A 16,579-nucleotide genomic window follows, 5' to 3' on the forward strand; every position below is an offset into this window, starting at 1 on the left:
TACTTGTCCACGGACAACCATTTAAGAAATTTAACTTGTCCGTTGCTGAACTACACTTGTCCGTTATTGTTTATATAAACTATAAACGCATTTATTGATTAATGTTGTTAAATAATGTGGAATTAATTAAAATGAGTAGTATTTGCTTGTTTTAGTTATAGTTGTATTTCCATGGTACATTCATTATAGCAGTATATTATAAACAATATTTAGACTTTTTCAAACTTTAAATCTTGCAAAGCTTATTCTGCTCTGTCGAGGAAGATTTTTTTTTAAACGTTCCATCTTTACCGTTAAAGTTGTCTGTCATTTTGTTCACTCCGGTCTTACTGACAATAACGTAGTGACGTCACCATCTATGTATAGAATGGTCGTCTGTAATAAGGTAGACCGTGTTTTGATCATATTAGTTCGATACTTTTATTTCCATCTGATTGTCAATGTGTCAACAAACGATCTTTGTGACAATAACTAAGTGACGTCACCATCATGTATAGAATGTCTGCTTGTAAAATAAAAAAAACAGTCTGTGGTCTGTCTAACAGTCAGGCAGACTGTTGAAAATGCAGCATGCTCCCGGTCTCTTATAGAATAAGGGAGATCACTACGCAGGAGAGTGTCCGTATTTTAGCTTCATTTCTCCGCAAATTGCACTGACAATGTAATCGCGTGCAAACATCCGGTTTTGTAAAAATTAATTACGGCTTTAATTCAATGTATTTTTTTGTATTCCTCGACCCGACTGGTTGTCCACGGACAACTAAATTGAAAAAGATCAGTTGCCCAGACAAGCAAATGTACGACTCGGGCAACTCGGACATTTGATTTCGCCACCCCTGCCACCTTCTTTTAGCAATCAATGGAATGACCTACCTACGAAGAGAAAATAAATGCTTTAGTGAGCATTATATTGACTTTGTTCCGACAATTAAAACCATTCCTTATGCATTCGTTGAACATCTAAATAAATTACCACACCCACATTATACCCCCTCTCACTCTCCCCCCTAACCCACCCCCCACCCCCTAATTTTTTTTTTAAAAACATCTAATAAATACACCCACCCCACATTAGACCCCCCTCTCACCCAACCCCACCACCCCCTACCCCCCCTCAATTTTTTTTTTTTTAACATCTAATAAATTACCCACCCCACATTATACCCCCCTCTCACCCCCACCACCCCTCCTATCCCCCCCACCCCCCCAAGTTTTTTTTTAAAACATTTAATAAATAATCACACCCCACATTATAACCCCCCACATTATACCCCTCCACCCCCACCCCCTACCCCCCACCCCCCATTTTTTTTTAAAACATCTAAGAAATTACCACACCCCACATTAGAACCCCTCTCACCCCTACCCACCCCCCACCCCCCCCCCCTACCCCCCACCCCACCCCCAAAAAAAATTATTTTTTAAAACATTTTATTAATTACCACACCCCACATTATACCCCCCTCTCACTCCCCCTACCCCCCACCCCCCCCAATTAATTTTTTTAAACATCTAATAAATTACCACACCCCACATTATATTCCCCTCACTCCCCCCTACCCCCCCCCCACCCTCCCACCACCCCCCCCAATTTTTTAATTTTTTTTTAACATCTAATAAATTACCCCACCCAACATTATACCCCCCCTCACTCCCCCCTAACCCCCCCCCCCAATTTTTTTTTTTAAACATCTTATTAATTACCCCACCCCACATTATACCCCCCTCTCACCCCCTACCCCCCCCCCAAATTTTGTTTTCAAACATTTAATAAATTACCACATCCCACATTATGATATCTTACATTAGGTCAAAGGTCAAGGTCACAGTGACAAAAAACGTATTCACACAATGGCTGCCACTACAACTGACAGCCCATATGGGGGGCATGCATGTTTTACAAACAGCCCTTGTTAAGAATCTAAATTGTTTACAATTGACAAAAAAAGGAGACAACTTTTGAAAAGTGGTGAACTTAAGTGGTGAAAACCTTTTTTGAGCCTGTGGGAGCACTGTTTAAGACAGAATGTCAATATATTTTTCGGTGGATAAGCTACACTAGATAATTCCTAAGTCATAATTGGGACTAGCAGTTTGACCTGTTCCATTTCCTAATACATGTATTACATGTTTCCTGTAAAATATTAATTTTAAAATGATGTTTCTGTTTTTCAGACTGTGCGTCATGGATTCCCATACCAGCCAACTGCTATTGCGTTCGATCCTGTTCAACATATCCTGGCCATTGGCACAAAGACTGGGTCACTGCGAATGTATCCTTTGTGGCTTTATTCTGTTCATGAAGCAATCACAAGTCATCAAGACAAGGAGGATTATGTGAATAAAATGTGGCAGTCAAAACACTGATAGGTTAAATTGAATGTTGATTGATTGCCAGACAGCACCCTTTCCTTAATTATGATGTTTATTTTACAAAGCCATTTACACAGGATAAATTTGGATAAAAATGTCTGGGGATTCCATTTGTATCACATACATGTATTCTGTAAGTGGATTATTATACAATTATAATGCAGAAAATTTGAATCTTCAATAAATAAATCTATATTATGTTTCTTGCAGCAAACACTGTTTAATAGACAATACAACAATCTTATCAAGGTCATGCTTATTGCAGAAATATACCCTGCTGATGGGCCATGTTCTCTTCTAATTTATTTTGTTCATTACTTATGCAGTGCCTTCCCCAGGAATTTTTTCAGGCGCCCCGGGGCCGATCGGGGTGGGTTCGGGAGGGGTGTCCCCTCCGTACGTTGATTTTTTATTTATTTAACGTGTCAATTCACGTTCTGTGGTGCGTTATAACTCAAAGAAAAACAGCGTCAAAAGACGTCATTTGGTGCGCTATGACTCTTAAAAAAATCCCCCAGTCATTTAAAAATATATTTTTTTATATTGTTTAATTGTTTTAAAACTTTTCCGCACAGATAGTAAAATCCCGCCTCGAACGATTCCCCAATACATCCGTTTCAACCCGACTCTATTCCTGTATACTTACTATTTTTCAAGTTTCTATTTATTACCCGATAATCTTGTTTATTCCGTTGTTATCAATCTCTTTCTAGTAAATATTTACGATAAAAGCTTTCAGTTATTTCTTTAACACAAACCTTGCCATTTTTTAAGTGACTATTTATAGATTTGATGAAATATTGCCTCTGAATATGCGTCAATCCCCTGACCTGTTGTGTGCTTGTTAAAACGCTCAATACACGCCATTTGTATGCAATAGACGCGACGTTGTACATGCTGCATAATTTTCGCGCTCTTTTTAATTGAGAAAAAGATTCAACACAAAATAAATTTGCACTGCTAATTTGAAGCAAAAATATTTAACGTTGCGGTAACATTTACATTCGGAAGTGTGTTTCGGATTAAAAACGCGTTAACATCGACTTACGGGAATGGGTTTCGGATTACAAATTTAATTATTCCCATTTGAGATTTCAACAAATATTAACCGTTGCGTTATAAATTCAACGATAATTTGTTTAAACACTTTACGAGTCGAATAAATGTTTTGACGGAATAATGCATGAAATTCACGTTGTCCACGAGGATCACGGCCGGTTGCCATCATCAGCCTTCTTACTATCGATTATCGGACGAAACATTTACAAGTGTGCGTAATTAATACAACGAAAATTTGTTAAAGCGCATTACGTGTCGAATAAATGTCAGAAAAACGAGGTGAATCAGTTCTATAAATGGACATGTTGAAATATACATGTACTGGAATTAAATAAATTGTTATCACATAATTGTAACCGGGAGTCATTTGCACAACTTACTCGCTATAATAATTAATTGTTTACCACTTGCAATTAATTTCTCGTATTAATTATGAGTCATAGGTAACACTTGTTTACAGTAAAAAGGTGTGATGATGATGCCCGAAACCGTCTTTAATGTTCTGTACTGTACTAATTACCGGTTTTATATTGCTCAAATGGTACAACTTCTTGCTAATCAAGCTGCGATAAACTCTTACTTCATGCCCGACGTCAATCAAAAATAATGGTCGATAGTTAACCCCGCCCTCATAAGCATTCGCGTTACCGATTGGACGATGAACTTCACAGTTTGACGACTGGAAAGTTACCAGATACATCCTTGTCAGCATTTAAATGACCGTGTAATGTGGCTAGAATAATCGATACGCGCGTCATGCTATTCTCTTATCAGTGGATTATCCATTACCCCATGTGGTGTTTATGGCGATTACTTGTGAAAGTAGGTACCGAGTGCTCTTTTAAAACAGGAAATATTGATACACTGATAGGGAAAACTTGATTTTTTTGGACAATCTCCACTTCCTTTTACTGAAGAATACACTGATCGGAAAATTTCAAGCGCCCCGGGGACTCTGATTTCGAAATTCAAGCGCCCCGGCTTAAATGGCCTGGGGAAGACCCTGTTATGTAAACTTCAAAGAAATAAGTTTGCTTTTCAATCATGCAAATATGATAGAAAATGTTATTGTTTTTTCAATCATTGAATGATTATGTTCATCACAGTTATGTTATCAGAAGTGAAGAATTTTACATTTACAAATAAACAAATTTAATTTGCTTAAACTGTGAAATATCTAGGGAAAAATCCATAACATTTTGTTACTATATTGAACATTTTATCCTCTGAACGTTAAAATACCTCTTAAGGCAATCACAGCTTTACATCATCTGCCTTGATCTCTATTCGTTTAATTAAGGGCAGCAACTCCCGTAATACTCGAGACCATGAATTTGAAAAGGGTCTGTCACATTCTTTTAGACCAAGCTTGTGATTTCTTCGTCTTTTAGCCGATTTCTTCTCTTTCAATAGTTTAAATATTTAATTAGATGTATTTTAAAAGGAAGAGTTTTGATGAATTCTGTTAAGGGTATGGGCTGTTTTCCTTCTTGAGGTATTTCCAAAGTTGAACCCCTGAAAGACCTTTGGCTTCTACCAATACTTGAAAAAAACACTGTGGTTTACTGCTTTGCAGTGCCTTTGAGCTTGCTTTGAATTTCATCTAATACCATGGCCAGCACACAAGATCTTGCTCCTGATCATAGTCATCCTGCATGAAAAATATCTGTCTCTACATGAAAATGTCCTCTGTTAGGCTTTCTTTAGGGTAAAAACAATAATTTAACATACTATTTTTGAAAATCAAGACTTCTTAAGTCTTTTCAAATAATCAGGCCTGCCTAAATTGTATTTTATTTCAATGTCTCTGGTCACCGACACACGAATTTGCTACAGATATATCCGGATGAACAATTATTGATATATATTTTTATATGCAAAGAAAATCCAATAGTTAGTAGCATGGCAGATGAGGCAAAAGGGTTGCATTTGACAGTTCTATTTCTAACTGCGTACAGTCCAACATTTTCCCCAAAACTACTTCGGAGATCAGATTCAGTGTAGTGCCCAATCAATAATGCCCATTGTTATTTCATTTTCCATGCATATCCAGCAGAAAACAAAATTGTTTTGGCTAATTGTGCTTGGTAATCATAACACTCACTGAATGAACTCATTTGGAAGATTTGATTTTTGGGGAATATGCATTTGTCCGTTTGGAGCAAGATCGAGCACTCTTTCCATGTGTTTCAACTCAGCATAATTTTGGAATATTTTGTATTATATCATCTGCATGCATTTCATAAACAAAGAGAGGGCTGTGAACAAAAATTAGTTGTATGAGGCATAACTGTATATAGTTTGCATGTACATGTATGTCACTGTCCTTAAGTATGGGACATATAATTGTAAGCAGCCAATATATGATTATTAACCTTCAGTATAATAGGTACATGTACCATTTATATAAGTATAGATTTCTTTTGACAAAGGTCTCTTCTCTCATAATTGGCATCGGTCTGCAATAATTGTGTACTTATATTGCCATAGTTTTCCCCTCCATATATAGATTTCTACGCTAGACATGTGTGAATATTCAGTAAATACCTCTCAATGTGTGCATAACGGTGCTTTATATGTGAGTTTTAGTATGCCCTCGAGGAGTTGTATACCTTTCAATGTGGAACTAATGTATGTTTATGATCTTGCAGACTGTTTCAGAGTTGTGGAATCGCTAATGTTTGGTCAATTTAAGGCAGTAGTAAAATTGTCTCATCATATGCAATGCAACTATACATGTATCATTGCTTTTAGTCTGTGAAAGCCATGCGTTTTGTCTTTAAATGGTTATTTTTTTATTACTCTGTATTGTTACTGTAAGTATTTTTCCCAGATGATACTAATCAATTGTATTCTTTTGTTTAAAAATTTCTGATATTGAGATGGATGGTAATACCAAATATAATGCAATTTTAAAATAACTAAACCAAGTATAAATATTGTGACTTAGAAATATGATGTTATGGATTTGGCCAAAATAAAAAATAGGTCTGTTTCTGGTCTCCTTGGAGATAAAAAAAACAGGGTCGGTAGGTAGGGATTTTATTTTTTTATTTTTTTTGGTGGGGGGGGATGGGGGTTACTAAAATGGAAGACTACTAAAGCTTTTAATAAGAAATACATGTACATGTATATATATGCTTTTTTGCTTGATATTACATCTTATATGAACAAAAATGAACAAAAAAAATATTTTATTTTTTGGCGACCCCAATAAAATGTTGAGGGTCGGCGCCGATTCAGGAGACACGGTCGGGCGACCCGAAACAGACCCAATTTTTTTTGGCCTTTGCTGTAATGGTGCAACAGTTACTGGTAAAACAAGCGAAAGCAAATTGCAACAATTCTAGTTACTGAATGTAATGTGCACAACATTTGATACATAAGTTTTAACAATAATTCAAATAATCAGTCACCAGATAAATCAACTGAAGCAGAAACCTGTTTTTGGTGCAGGCATTTTGCATTTGTTTAACTCCCACAAATTATCTGCCTTGCATCACGTTCAAAACATGTTACCGGAAAGCTCAATCAATAATGTATTTTATAAAATCCAAATTGCCTTATTAAATCAAGAATGAATTTTATATAACATAAATTGTGTTAAAGCATAAAGTATATACAGTAGAATTGCAATAACTCGAGCTGGCGATTTCTCGAAAACTGGCGATTACTCGAGCATTAAAGGAAGTCCCAAGCATTTTCCTATACTTTCTATATAAAATTACCTGCAATAACTCAAACATGCGATTTTCGATAACTCGAGGATGTGTGCTGGTCCCTGAAAGGCATTTCACACCTAATTAACTGGCAATTATTCGAAGACACTTCCTCGTCTGGTCGATGCTAAACATATTCGAGTTGTGAAAACATCGCAATCAAGCAGACAAAAGACACTTGATTAGGTGTGAAGTTAGTCGCAGCTTGAGAAACACTGCAAATTGTCATCCTTCGAGATGCAGATAAAAGCTACACAGTTTTAATGATAATTCAATTAAAACCAACAATCGATAATTATGATAAAATGTATGGTATAAAAGAGAGCGTAGCAGATACATGTAATACATCAGAATCCGTGTAGTGATCATGTTGTATTTCATATTTTTTTCATGCCCATGTAAGTACCTTGTAAATAAAGCGTTTGCGGTCAGAAGTTGAGCATCACCAACCGAAACATTAAAAAAATACCATGGATTACTCGAAACCTGCGATTACTCGAGCATCGAGGTCAGTCCCGTTCGACCTCGAGTTATCGCAGTTTTACTGTATTTGACTACAATGATTGTGCACTGTGAATCATTTACAGAGAATTTAACTACTATGCACAAACGAAAGAGATCTATGCTTCAGTAGATATGTATTTTGACTGAACAAAATATTACAGATTTTATTTGACTCCTGAAATTTCCAAGCACCCGTTTGTTGGACTCTTGCTTTTCCAAATCTATTGTGAAGTCAGCCAGTCATTTTGTTTCCCTCTTGGTCAAGACCTGTTTTCTGAAAAATGACTTGGAGTATGGAAAATATTCTTTAAATTGTAATTCTTACTATAAAATATGTGGTGTTGAGTCTTACCTCAATTTTAATGCCTCAAAATATGTACTATCATTCTACGGTAAAATCACTGTGTTACAGTTTCTTATGAAGCGACCATGTATTTTAATAAAGGTAGTGAGTGATAATATATTTTACTGTATTAACAAATAAGAAATGAAGAACAACAAGAGGTGAAATTGTATGTTTTATTGTCAATAAGTATTGTAATGACTAGGTTTTCATAATTGAACGAATACATTAGTTTCAATAGGAAAAGAAAACATATTCACCACTGAAATACTATGAACATAATGTTGGAATGAAATAAAAGATAATGTGTTATAATGTGTAAAGATGTTAGTAGAATGTAAACATAAAAGACTCAATATTGCAAGCATCATAGTGATATGAATTTTTTGCAGAAAGACAGAACTTTATATAAAAAAATGAACAAAACAAAGTACAAAGAAACATATTTACACTAATAAACGCAAACATGAATTAGAATAAATCAAAGACAGTTATATTTCCAACACCAATATATTTCCTAGGTAGCCCCCAAACCCCGCTTTGTCGATAGTGGTAAACAACTGCGTACCGGTAAAGTGCAATCTAGCCTGTTTTTGTAGTGTTTTGTGTGACCGCTACGGCATGTCAACAATAATTAGCTTCTTTTAATTGTAGAGACATGTGATTAATGCTATACGGAGAAAGGAGAAACGTTTCGATGTAATGTTTAGAGGATATTTTGTATCATGACAGTTTTTAATTTATTGTAATTTACATGTAATTTACAATATATTCATATTTCAGTTCAAATGATACGCGTCCAATGTTCACTGTGATTTTTGTATTATAAGCCAATGCACAATTCGGATTTATTCATTTGGGACCTATCATGAATGAAGGTCATCTAAGGTAAAAAGTGACGTTAAACAGCTACGCCGAAAAAATGCCAGACACTCTTGGCAAGAACAGGAAAGGGCAAATGCGCTGCCCTCCCAACTGCTCCTGTTAAGTGTAAAAATTAGTTATTGAATCTGGCCCCAGATTTATTTGCAAGCAATCTGGTTGAAGGTTTCGTGGGTGTATTTTCCTAATGTATTGATTCTGATATTGATAAGAAGCAGACTCTGGGGTAATCACAGAAAAAGGTTTGTGGGGTAACTCATTTATTTGTCGAAGAATCCCATCTTGTTTAAGCTGTTGCTACCATTGGTCTGTGATATAGGACATGGTGATCTAACTTTAGCAACCCGTCACTGTTGTGGAAATACCATGCCATTAATAGGCTTTGGTCAAGTTGGCTTGGGGTTTGCAGGTCAGAATTTCTGGTGTGCTATTGGTAACCCTCCCCCTCTTGTAGGTTTTCAAGATAGATTGGCACCAGACCTCCAGAAGAAAAAGAATTGCCTGCTATAAGGTCAATATAGCTATATTGTCTATGTTGGTCAAAAAGAAACAAATCAGTCTACAAATGTATGTAAGATATTTTACCATAACAAGTGTAGATTCCCTGTTCAATGAGTTATTTATATCCAATTTTGAAATTTGGAGTAATTCTTGGTTTCTCATTTTGATGCATTTCTCGGCTTATCATGAACTCTCATGGAAAAGAAGATTTATACTATGAACTTTTCTGTGTTTAAGTGAATAGTTACAGATTTGTACGCCCCTGTACTGTCTTCCATGTCTACCTAACAACTATTGAAGCTGTTACAAGTCTGAATCTCTGCATAAATTGCAAAATGGAAAAATTGCAAGTTGCATTAAAAAAAGGCCTGTGGCTCATTCTGTTTTTTATGCCGCCGGATTGAAAGATCGGGGGCATATTGTTTTTGGCCTGTCTGTTTGTCTGTCATGCATTCATTCATTGTGTGTGTCCAAAAACTTTAACCTTGAACTTTAACCTTGGTTAAAGTTTTGCAATAACTTTTGCATTATTGAAGCAATTTGATATTTGGCATGCATGTGTATCTCATGGAGCTGCACATTTTGAGTGGTGAAAGGTCAAGGTTAATGTCATCCTTCAGGGTCAAAGGTCAATTATATGGCTTCAAAGCGGTGCAATAGGGGGCATTGTGTTTCTGACAAACACATCTCTAGTTTCAATTTTAAACAAAAAAGTTGTGTATTTATGTATTTATCATCTCCTTTCCTGAATGCAAAGTTAACAAATGTTTCATACATTTTATTAAGAAAATACAAAAAACATGAAAAAGACAGCAGTTTAAATTTACATGTAGGGACATTTACAGAATATTGTAAATTATTGGAATGTTAACAACAAAAGCTGTACAAATATTTTCTATACGCTGTATTTGTGTCTGTAGTGTGATTAAATTGGATAGCGACATATGTTTAATGAACAAATTCCACATCAGCATGGTACTTGACATATTATACAGTTTATAAACAACATTTATTTCAACCCATTAGTTAGGATAAGTGTAATCTAAGTACTTGTCACTGTTGAATCTGAGTGATACAAAATTAATGTCAAGATTTTCAAAGTTTTAATTGTTATTTGGACCATGAGTGGTATTTTCATTTGATTTGTCATATTTATTTGAACCCTGTTCTTCCAAGATAGGATGTAAACATAAATTTGTTTCAGGTTTTATGGCCCCAATCGTTAGAGAACATCAATTTCCTCATTGTGAACTTGGTACCCTTAAAAAGGTTTCTGCCCAATCATATTAACAAACCAACCTTCCCAATTTGTCAATATCTGAGAAAGTAATCTCAAAAGATCCCCAAAATATTTAGTATAATAGTTAAATGCAAGGTTTGGTTCAAAGCCATGTTTATATTCCCAATTAAATGCACATCTACTGGTACCAATCCCAAAGGAGTGATGTAAAATGGTTGGGTTAGGTAAGGGAATCAGTAATAAACATTAAAAGGTTCATATGTGGATAGGATGAAAACAAAAATTATATTTGAAGCAAACAGACATTTAATTGAAATGTCTAGGCATGTTTTATATCATCCAAAACATACATTATTTTGGGCTGGCAGTGTTTTTTGAGTTGATTTGAAGTAATTTGGTAAATGGCATCCTTAATTGATGGGTATTAAATGTTCAGACGACATACAGACATATATTCACAGTTTATCCATAAACATCATCTTATTTAGAGTACATTGACTGTGATTATTTTATTTTGATGAAAGGGAACATTAAGTGAATATTATTAATAAGTTGGCAAATGTTTTATTGATCAATGTAGACTTTACGTTATTTAATATGTCTGACATTTATTTGACTGCTAAATAAATAGGCAAATAGTTTCCTTGTACACATAACAGTGCATATAATAAATGTCTGGCAAAATTGTCAATTTTTACCAGTAATACATTGCTCTAGGGCTTTTAAAAGAAAACATAGTTGAACTTATTATAGAGTAGTTTTCGCACAAATTTTGGGGTTGAATTAGGACCCATTCTCACAATGAACACATTTCCATCAAATAACTGCCTAAAATTCCCGATTGATGTTTGCAAATGAAAATAAATATTTTAATAATAATTGCAACATAAAGTTCATCTTTCCAGTTCTATAATTTGAACCTTAGCAGATATAATGGTGCAAACACTTTTATTTTAAATTTTGAAATATTTGTTGTAAGCATTAAAAAGACCTCACCCAATTTTTGCCAAAACAATTCCATTTTTCCGAGTCCAAATGATCCAGGCCCTATTTCCAAATTTATGAAAATCACACACCCTTTTTAGCTCATCTATTTTTTGAAAAAAAAAAATGAGCTATTGTCATCACCTTGGCGTCGGCGTTGGCATCCGGTTAAGTTTTGCGTTTAGGTCCACTTTTCTCAGAAAGAATCAATGCTATTGCATTCAAACTTGGTACACTTACTTACTATCATGAGGGGACTGGGCAGGCAAAGTTAGATAACTCTGGCGTGCATTTTGACAGAATTATGTGCCCTTTTTATACTTAGAAAATTGAAAATTTTGGTTAAGTTTTGTGTTTAGGTCCATTTTATTCCTTAAGTATCAAAGCTATTGCTTTCATACTTGCAACACTTACTATCATAAGGGGACTGTGCAGGCAAAGTTATGTAACTCTGACTGGTATTTTGACAGAATTATGTGCCCTTTTTATACTTAGAAAATTGAAAATTTGGTTAAGTTTTGTGTTTAGGTCCACTTTATTCCTGCAGTATCAAAGCTATTGCTTTCATACTTGCAACACTTATTAACTATCATAAGGGGACTGTGCAGGCAAAGTAATGTAACTCTGACTGGCATTTGGACGGAATTATGGGCCCTTTATACTTAGAAAATTGAAAATTTGGTTAAGTTTTGTGTTTTGGTCCACTTTACCCCTTAAGTATCATAGATATTGCTTTCATACTTGGAACACTCTCTAACTATCATAAGGGTACAGTAAAAGAACAAGTTGCATAACTCTGGTTGTCATTTTTACGGAATTTGAATATATGGTTAAATTTTGTGTTTCGATCCACTTTACTTCTAAAGTATCAAGGCTATTGCTTTCAAACTTCAAATACTTTCATGCTATCATGAGGTTACTGTACCTGGCAAGTTGAATTTTACCTTGACCTTTGAATGATCTTGACTGTCAAGGTCAAATTATTAAAATTTGCTAAAATTGCCATTACTTCTTTATATATGATTAGATTTGATTGATACTTTGACAAAACTACTCTTACCTGACATACCACAATAGACTCCACTCAAACCATCCCCCGTGCCCTCCCCTCCCCCCCAAATCCTCCCCCCCCCCCCTATTTTTTTTTTTAATTTTATTTTTATTTTTATGATCATCACACAAATGACCACCACACCCTCACACTTTCCCCCCCTCCCCCCCACCCCGCCCCCCCCAATTTTTTTTTTTTGAAACGGTTAAAAAACACATATATTTATTTTTAATATTTTATTTTTGAAATACCGTCCAACCATCGCACCAAAAATCCCCCCACCCCCCCCCCCACCCTACCCCCCCCCCCCACCCCCCCCCCCCCCCGAAAATTTTTTTTTTGCATTTTTTTTCGCATTTTTGGAAGATAATGTAATCAGGGGGTGTGATTTTTCCGCGGATCCTCGGATTTCCGCGGATCGGGTTGTCCCGGAGATCACTTCTGAGATTCGCGTAAATTCGTGTTAAAAAATGTGGGGGAGATCGAGAGGCTACCACCGATTCCGCGGATGTATTTCATAAGCGGCCCGAAATATCCGCGGCCTGTGAAATCTCTCCGCATTTTACACTAGTAGATTCTGCCTAAGCATTTTTAAAACGAGCGATATAATTGGCTGTCGTTTCCCAATCTTCCAATTAAAATCGTTTTCTTAAAATGCGCTCAGCTGATTTGTTTGCAAATGGCGCCGTTGTGAAGAGAAAATTTAGATTATTGAAATGACAAATAGCAATCGAATAAACGACTGACATCACCTAGTCTGATAGGAATAATGAAATGTGTTTGTCAAAAAAAAAAAGACTACGTTTTAGATACAAGCAACACATATTTTGTTAGAAAATGTGCCCACTGAATTTGTGTCACGGAAACCAGTGTTTGCAGATTGGAGTTTAGTCTACTCGCGAAGTAAAACAATTAAGAAGAGTATCGTTTCAACATGGAAATAGACCAACATGATTTGATAAATATGTCTGTGGGTCTGTGTAAAATCAGATTCATATGCATATTCTGCTTTATTATGTTTGTCACGCTGTTCAGTTAACTGAAATAGCGTTGAACTGAGTGAAGATGTGAAATGCAAGATATTGAAAGGTAAACAAATTAAATATATTAATTTAACTCAGTTAATACACCATTACACAAGAAGAACACTCAAGTGTGTTTGTTTATATTTAGTCCATTAACTGTAATTCAATACATTGAAAACTGCTGCTATTGATCACAATAAATTCTTACTAAACTGTTACTTTGCATCCTCAGTATGTTAAATGTGAAGTTTAACAGGTTTTTATAAAGAAATATTGTTATGAAGTTCAAGAAGTTATTTATTTTAATGTCTGTTTTCAGGTTTGTCATTGCGTTATGCGCGACATTTGTGTAGTCAAAATCAGTCGACATAATTTTCCTCCCCTCGGACTTTGCCTCAATCACACCCCTGGTAATAAATGTCCACACCCCCACACTATACACCCCTCTTCACTCCACCCCTCCCTCCTTTGTGATTGAAATTGAGAGTCCCTTCACCTTTGAAAAAAAATAGATGAGCGGTCTGCACCCGCAAGGCGGTGCTCTTGTTTAACCAGGTTTTCCAAAGGAAAAAACTGGTTATTAGATTGGTGAATGTTGCTGGGCGGGCTGGCCGTTGGATTGAGCTTGTCCGGGCCATAACTTTGTCATTTATTGTGAGACTTTTAAATCATTTGGCACATTTTTTCACCATCATTGGACGGTGTGTCAAGCTAAAAGAATTATGTCGATATTTCAAAGGTCAAGGTCACACTTTGAGTTCAACGGTAAAAAATGTCCATAAATGATCTTGTCCGGGCAATAAACTATGTCATTCATTGTGGGATTTTAAAATCATTTGGCACATTTGTTCACCATAATTGGACGGTTGAGTCATGCAAAAGTATAACGTCAATATCTCCAAGGTCAAGGTCACACTTTGAGTTCAAAGGTCAAAAATGGCACTAAATGAACTTGTCCGGGCCATAACTATGTTGTTCATGGTGAGATTTAAAAATCATTTGGCACATTTGTTCACCATCATTTGACTGTGTGTCATGCGAAAGAATTATGTCGATATTTCCAAGGTCAAGGTCACACTTTGAGTTCAAAGGTCAAAAATGGCCATAAATGATCTTGTCCGGGCCATTACTATGTCATTCATTGTGAGATTTAAAAATTACTCGGTACATTTGTTCACAATCATTGGACGGTGTGTCATGCCAAAATATTACGTCAATATCTCCAAGGTCAAGGTCACACTTGGAGTTCAAAAGTCAAAATGGCCATAAATGAGCTTGTCCCGGCCAAAACTATGTTATTCATTGTGAGATTTTAAAATGACTCTTTACATTAAAAAATTCACAGTCATTGGACGGCGTGTCATGCGAAAGAATTCCATAGTTCAAAGGTCAAAATAGCAATAAATAGTTATAAATACATTTTTTTGAAAACCTGGTTTTGTGACAATTTTGTCCCTTGCTAGCTCGGCTGTTTTCGGAGAAAATCCGAGGTATTGCCATAGCCAGCTCGTCGTCCTGCGTCGGCCGTGCTAAAACTGTGACATTTTGCTCTTAAATCAAAGTGCTTCGGCCTACAACTTTGAACAATTATATGTAGATGCACCTTGATGAGTTCTACACGCCACACCCATTTTTGGGTCACTTGGTCAAAGGTCAAGGTCACTGTGACCTTTAAAAAAAAAAAAATTCTGACAAGCTTTAATTTATTCAAAACTGCACCCGCAGCCGAGCGTTGGCACCCGTTTGTGGTGCTCTTGTTAATAATTTGTAATAGAATATTTTCTGATTTAGTTTGCTAGTAAGGGTTAGAATACTTTCAATGTTATAAAAGAAGTGTTTTTATGTCCCCCACTAAAGTAGTGGGGGACATATTGTTTTTGCCCTGTCTGTCTGTTGGTCTGTCTGTCTGTTTGCGCCAACTTTAACATTTTGCAATAACTTTTGCTATATTGAAGATAGCAACTTCATATTTAGCATGCATGTGTATCTCATGAAGCTGCACATTTTGAGTGGTGAAAGGTCAAGGTCATCCTTCAAGGTCAGAGGTCAAATATATGTGGCCAAAATCGCTCATTTTATGAATACTTTTGCAATATTGATGATAGCAACTTGATATTTGGCATGCATATGTATCTCGTGGAGCTGCACATTTTGAGTGGTGAAAGGTCAAGGTCATCCTTCAAGGTCAGAGGTCAAATAAATGTGGCCCTAATGGCTTATTTTATAAATACTTTTGCAATATTGAAGATAGCAACTTGATATTTGGCATGCATGTGCATGTCATGGAGCTGCACATTTTGAGTGGTGAAAGGTCAAGGTCAAGGTTATCCTTCAAGGTCAGAGATCAAATATATGTGGCCCAAATCGCTTATTTTATGAATACTTTTGCAATATTGAAGATAGCAACTTGATATTTGGCATGCATGTGTATCTCATGGAGCTGCACATTTTGAGTGGTGAAAGGTCAAGGTCATCCTTCACAATGTCAAGGTCATCCTACAAGGTCAAACATCATATAGGGGGACATTGTGTTTCACAAACACATCTTGTTGCTTCATACATTTAGTTTGTTATTAGTATGCTGTTATTTTGTTTGTTGGAAGCTGACATTCAGACCTTGGGTGGGATTTCGTTTTGGGCCAATGTTGGTCAAGGTCTTTGTTACTTTAAGTAGAAAGATAATATCTGCTCAATATTTTAGTTCGGAGGGAGGTTATTGTGTTGTAAAATGTGTGTAGGTAGATGCCATGCAGACATTGCTTCAAATCCCTGTGCATCGCATTGAAAAAAACAACAGTGTTTTGGTATGCTATCTGTAGTATACATAGTCTGAAAAAGAGATTTATCAATATTTTACAGCTTTATAAGAAGGTGCTGTATATCAAAACAAACCATGAA

General features: G+C 35.8%; 1 protein-coding gene across 1 annotated transcript in view; it reads left to right on the forward strand.

Annotated features, from left to right (window-relative positions):
- Nucleotides 1-16,579, forward strand: part of LOC127852331 (syntaxin-binding protein 5-like) — a 133,603-nt gene that overhangs the window by 7,114 nt on the left and 109,910 nt on the right. Inside the window, exon 2 of the mRNA XM_052386264.1 lies at nucleotides 2,176-2,273. Coding sequence (XP_052242224.1) covers nucleotides 2,176-2,273 — 98 coding nt within the window. The remainder of the gene's footprint in view (nucleotides 1-2,175; nucleotides 2,274-16,579) is intronic.

This window comes from Dreissena polymorpha, chromosome 12 (assembly GCF_020536995.1).
Source record: "Dreissena polymorpha isolate Duluth1 chromosome 12, UMN_Dpol_1.0, whole genome shotgun sequence".
In the NCBI taxonomy this organism is placed as follows: Eukaryota; Metazoa; Mollusca; class Bivalvia; order Myida; family Dreissenidae; genus Dreissena; species Dreissena polymorpha.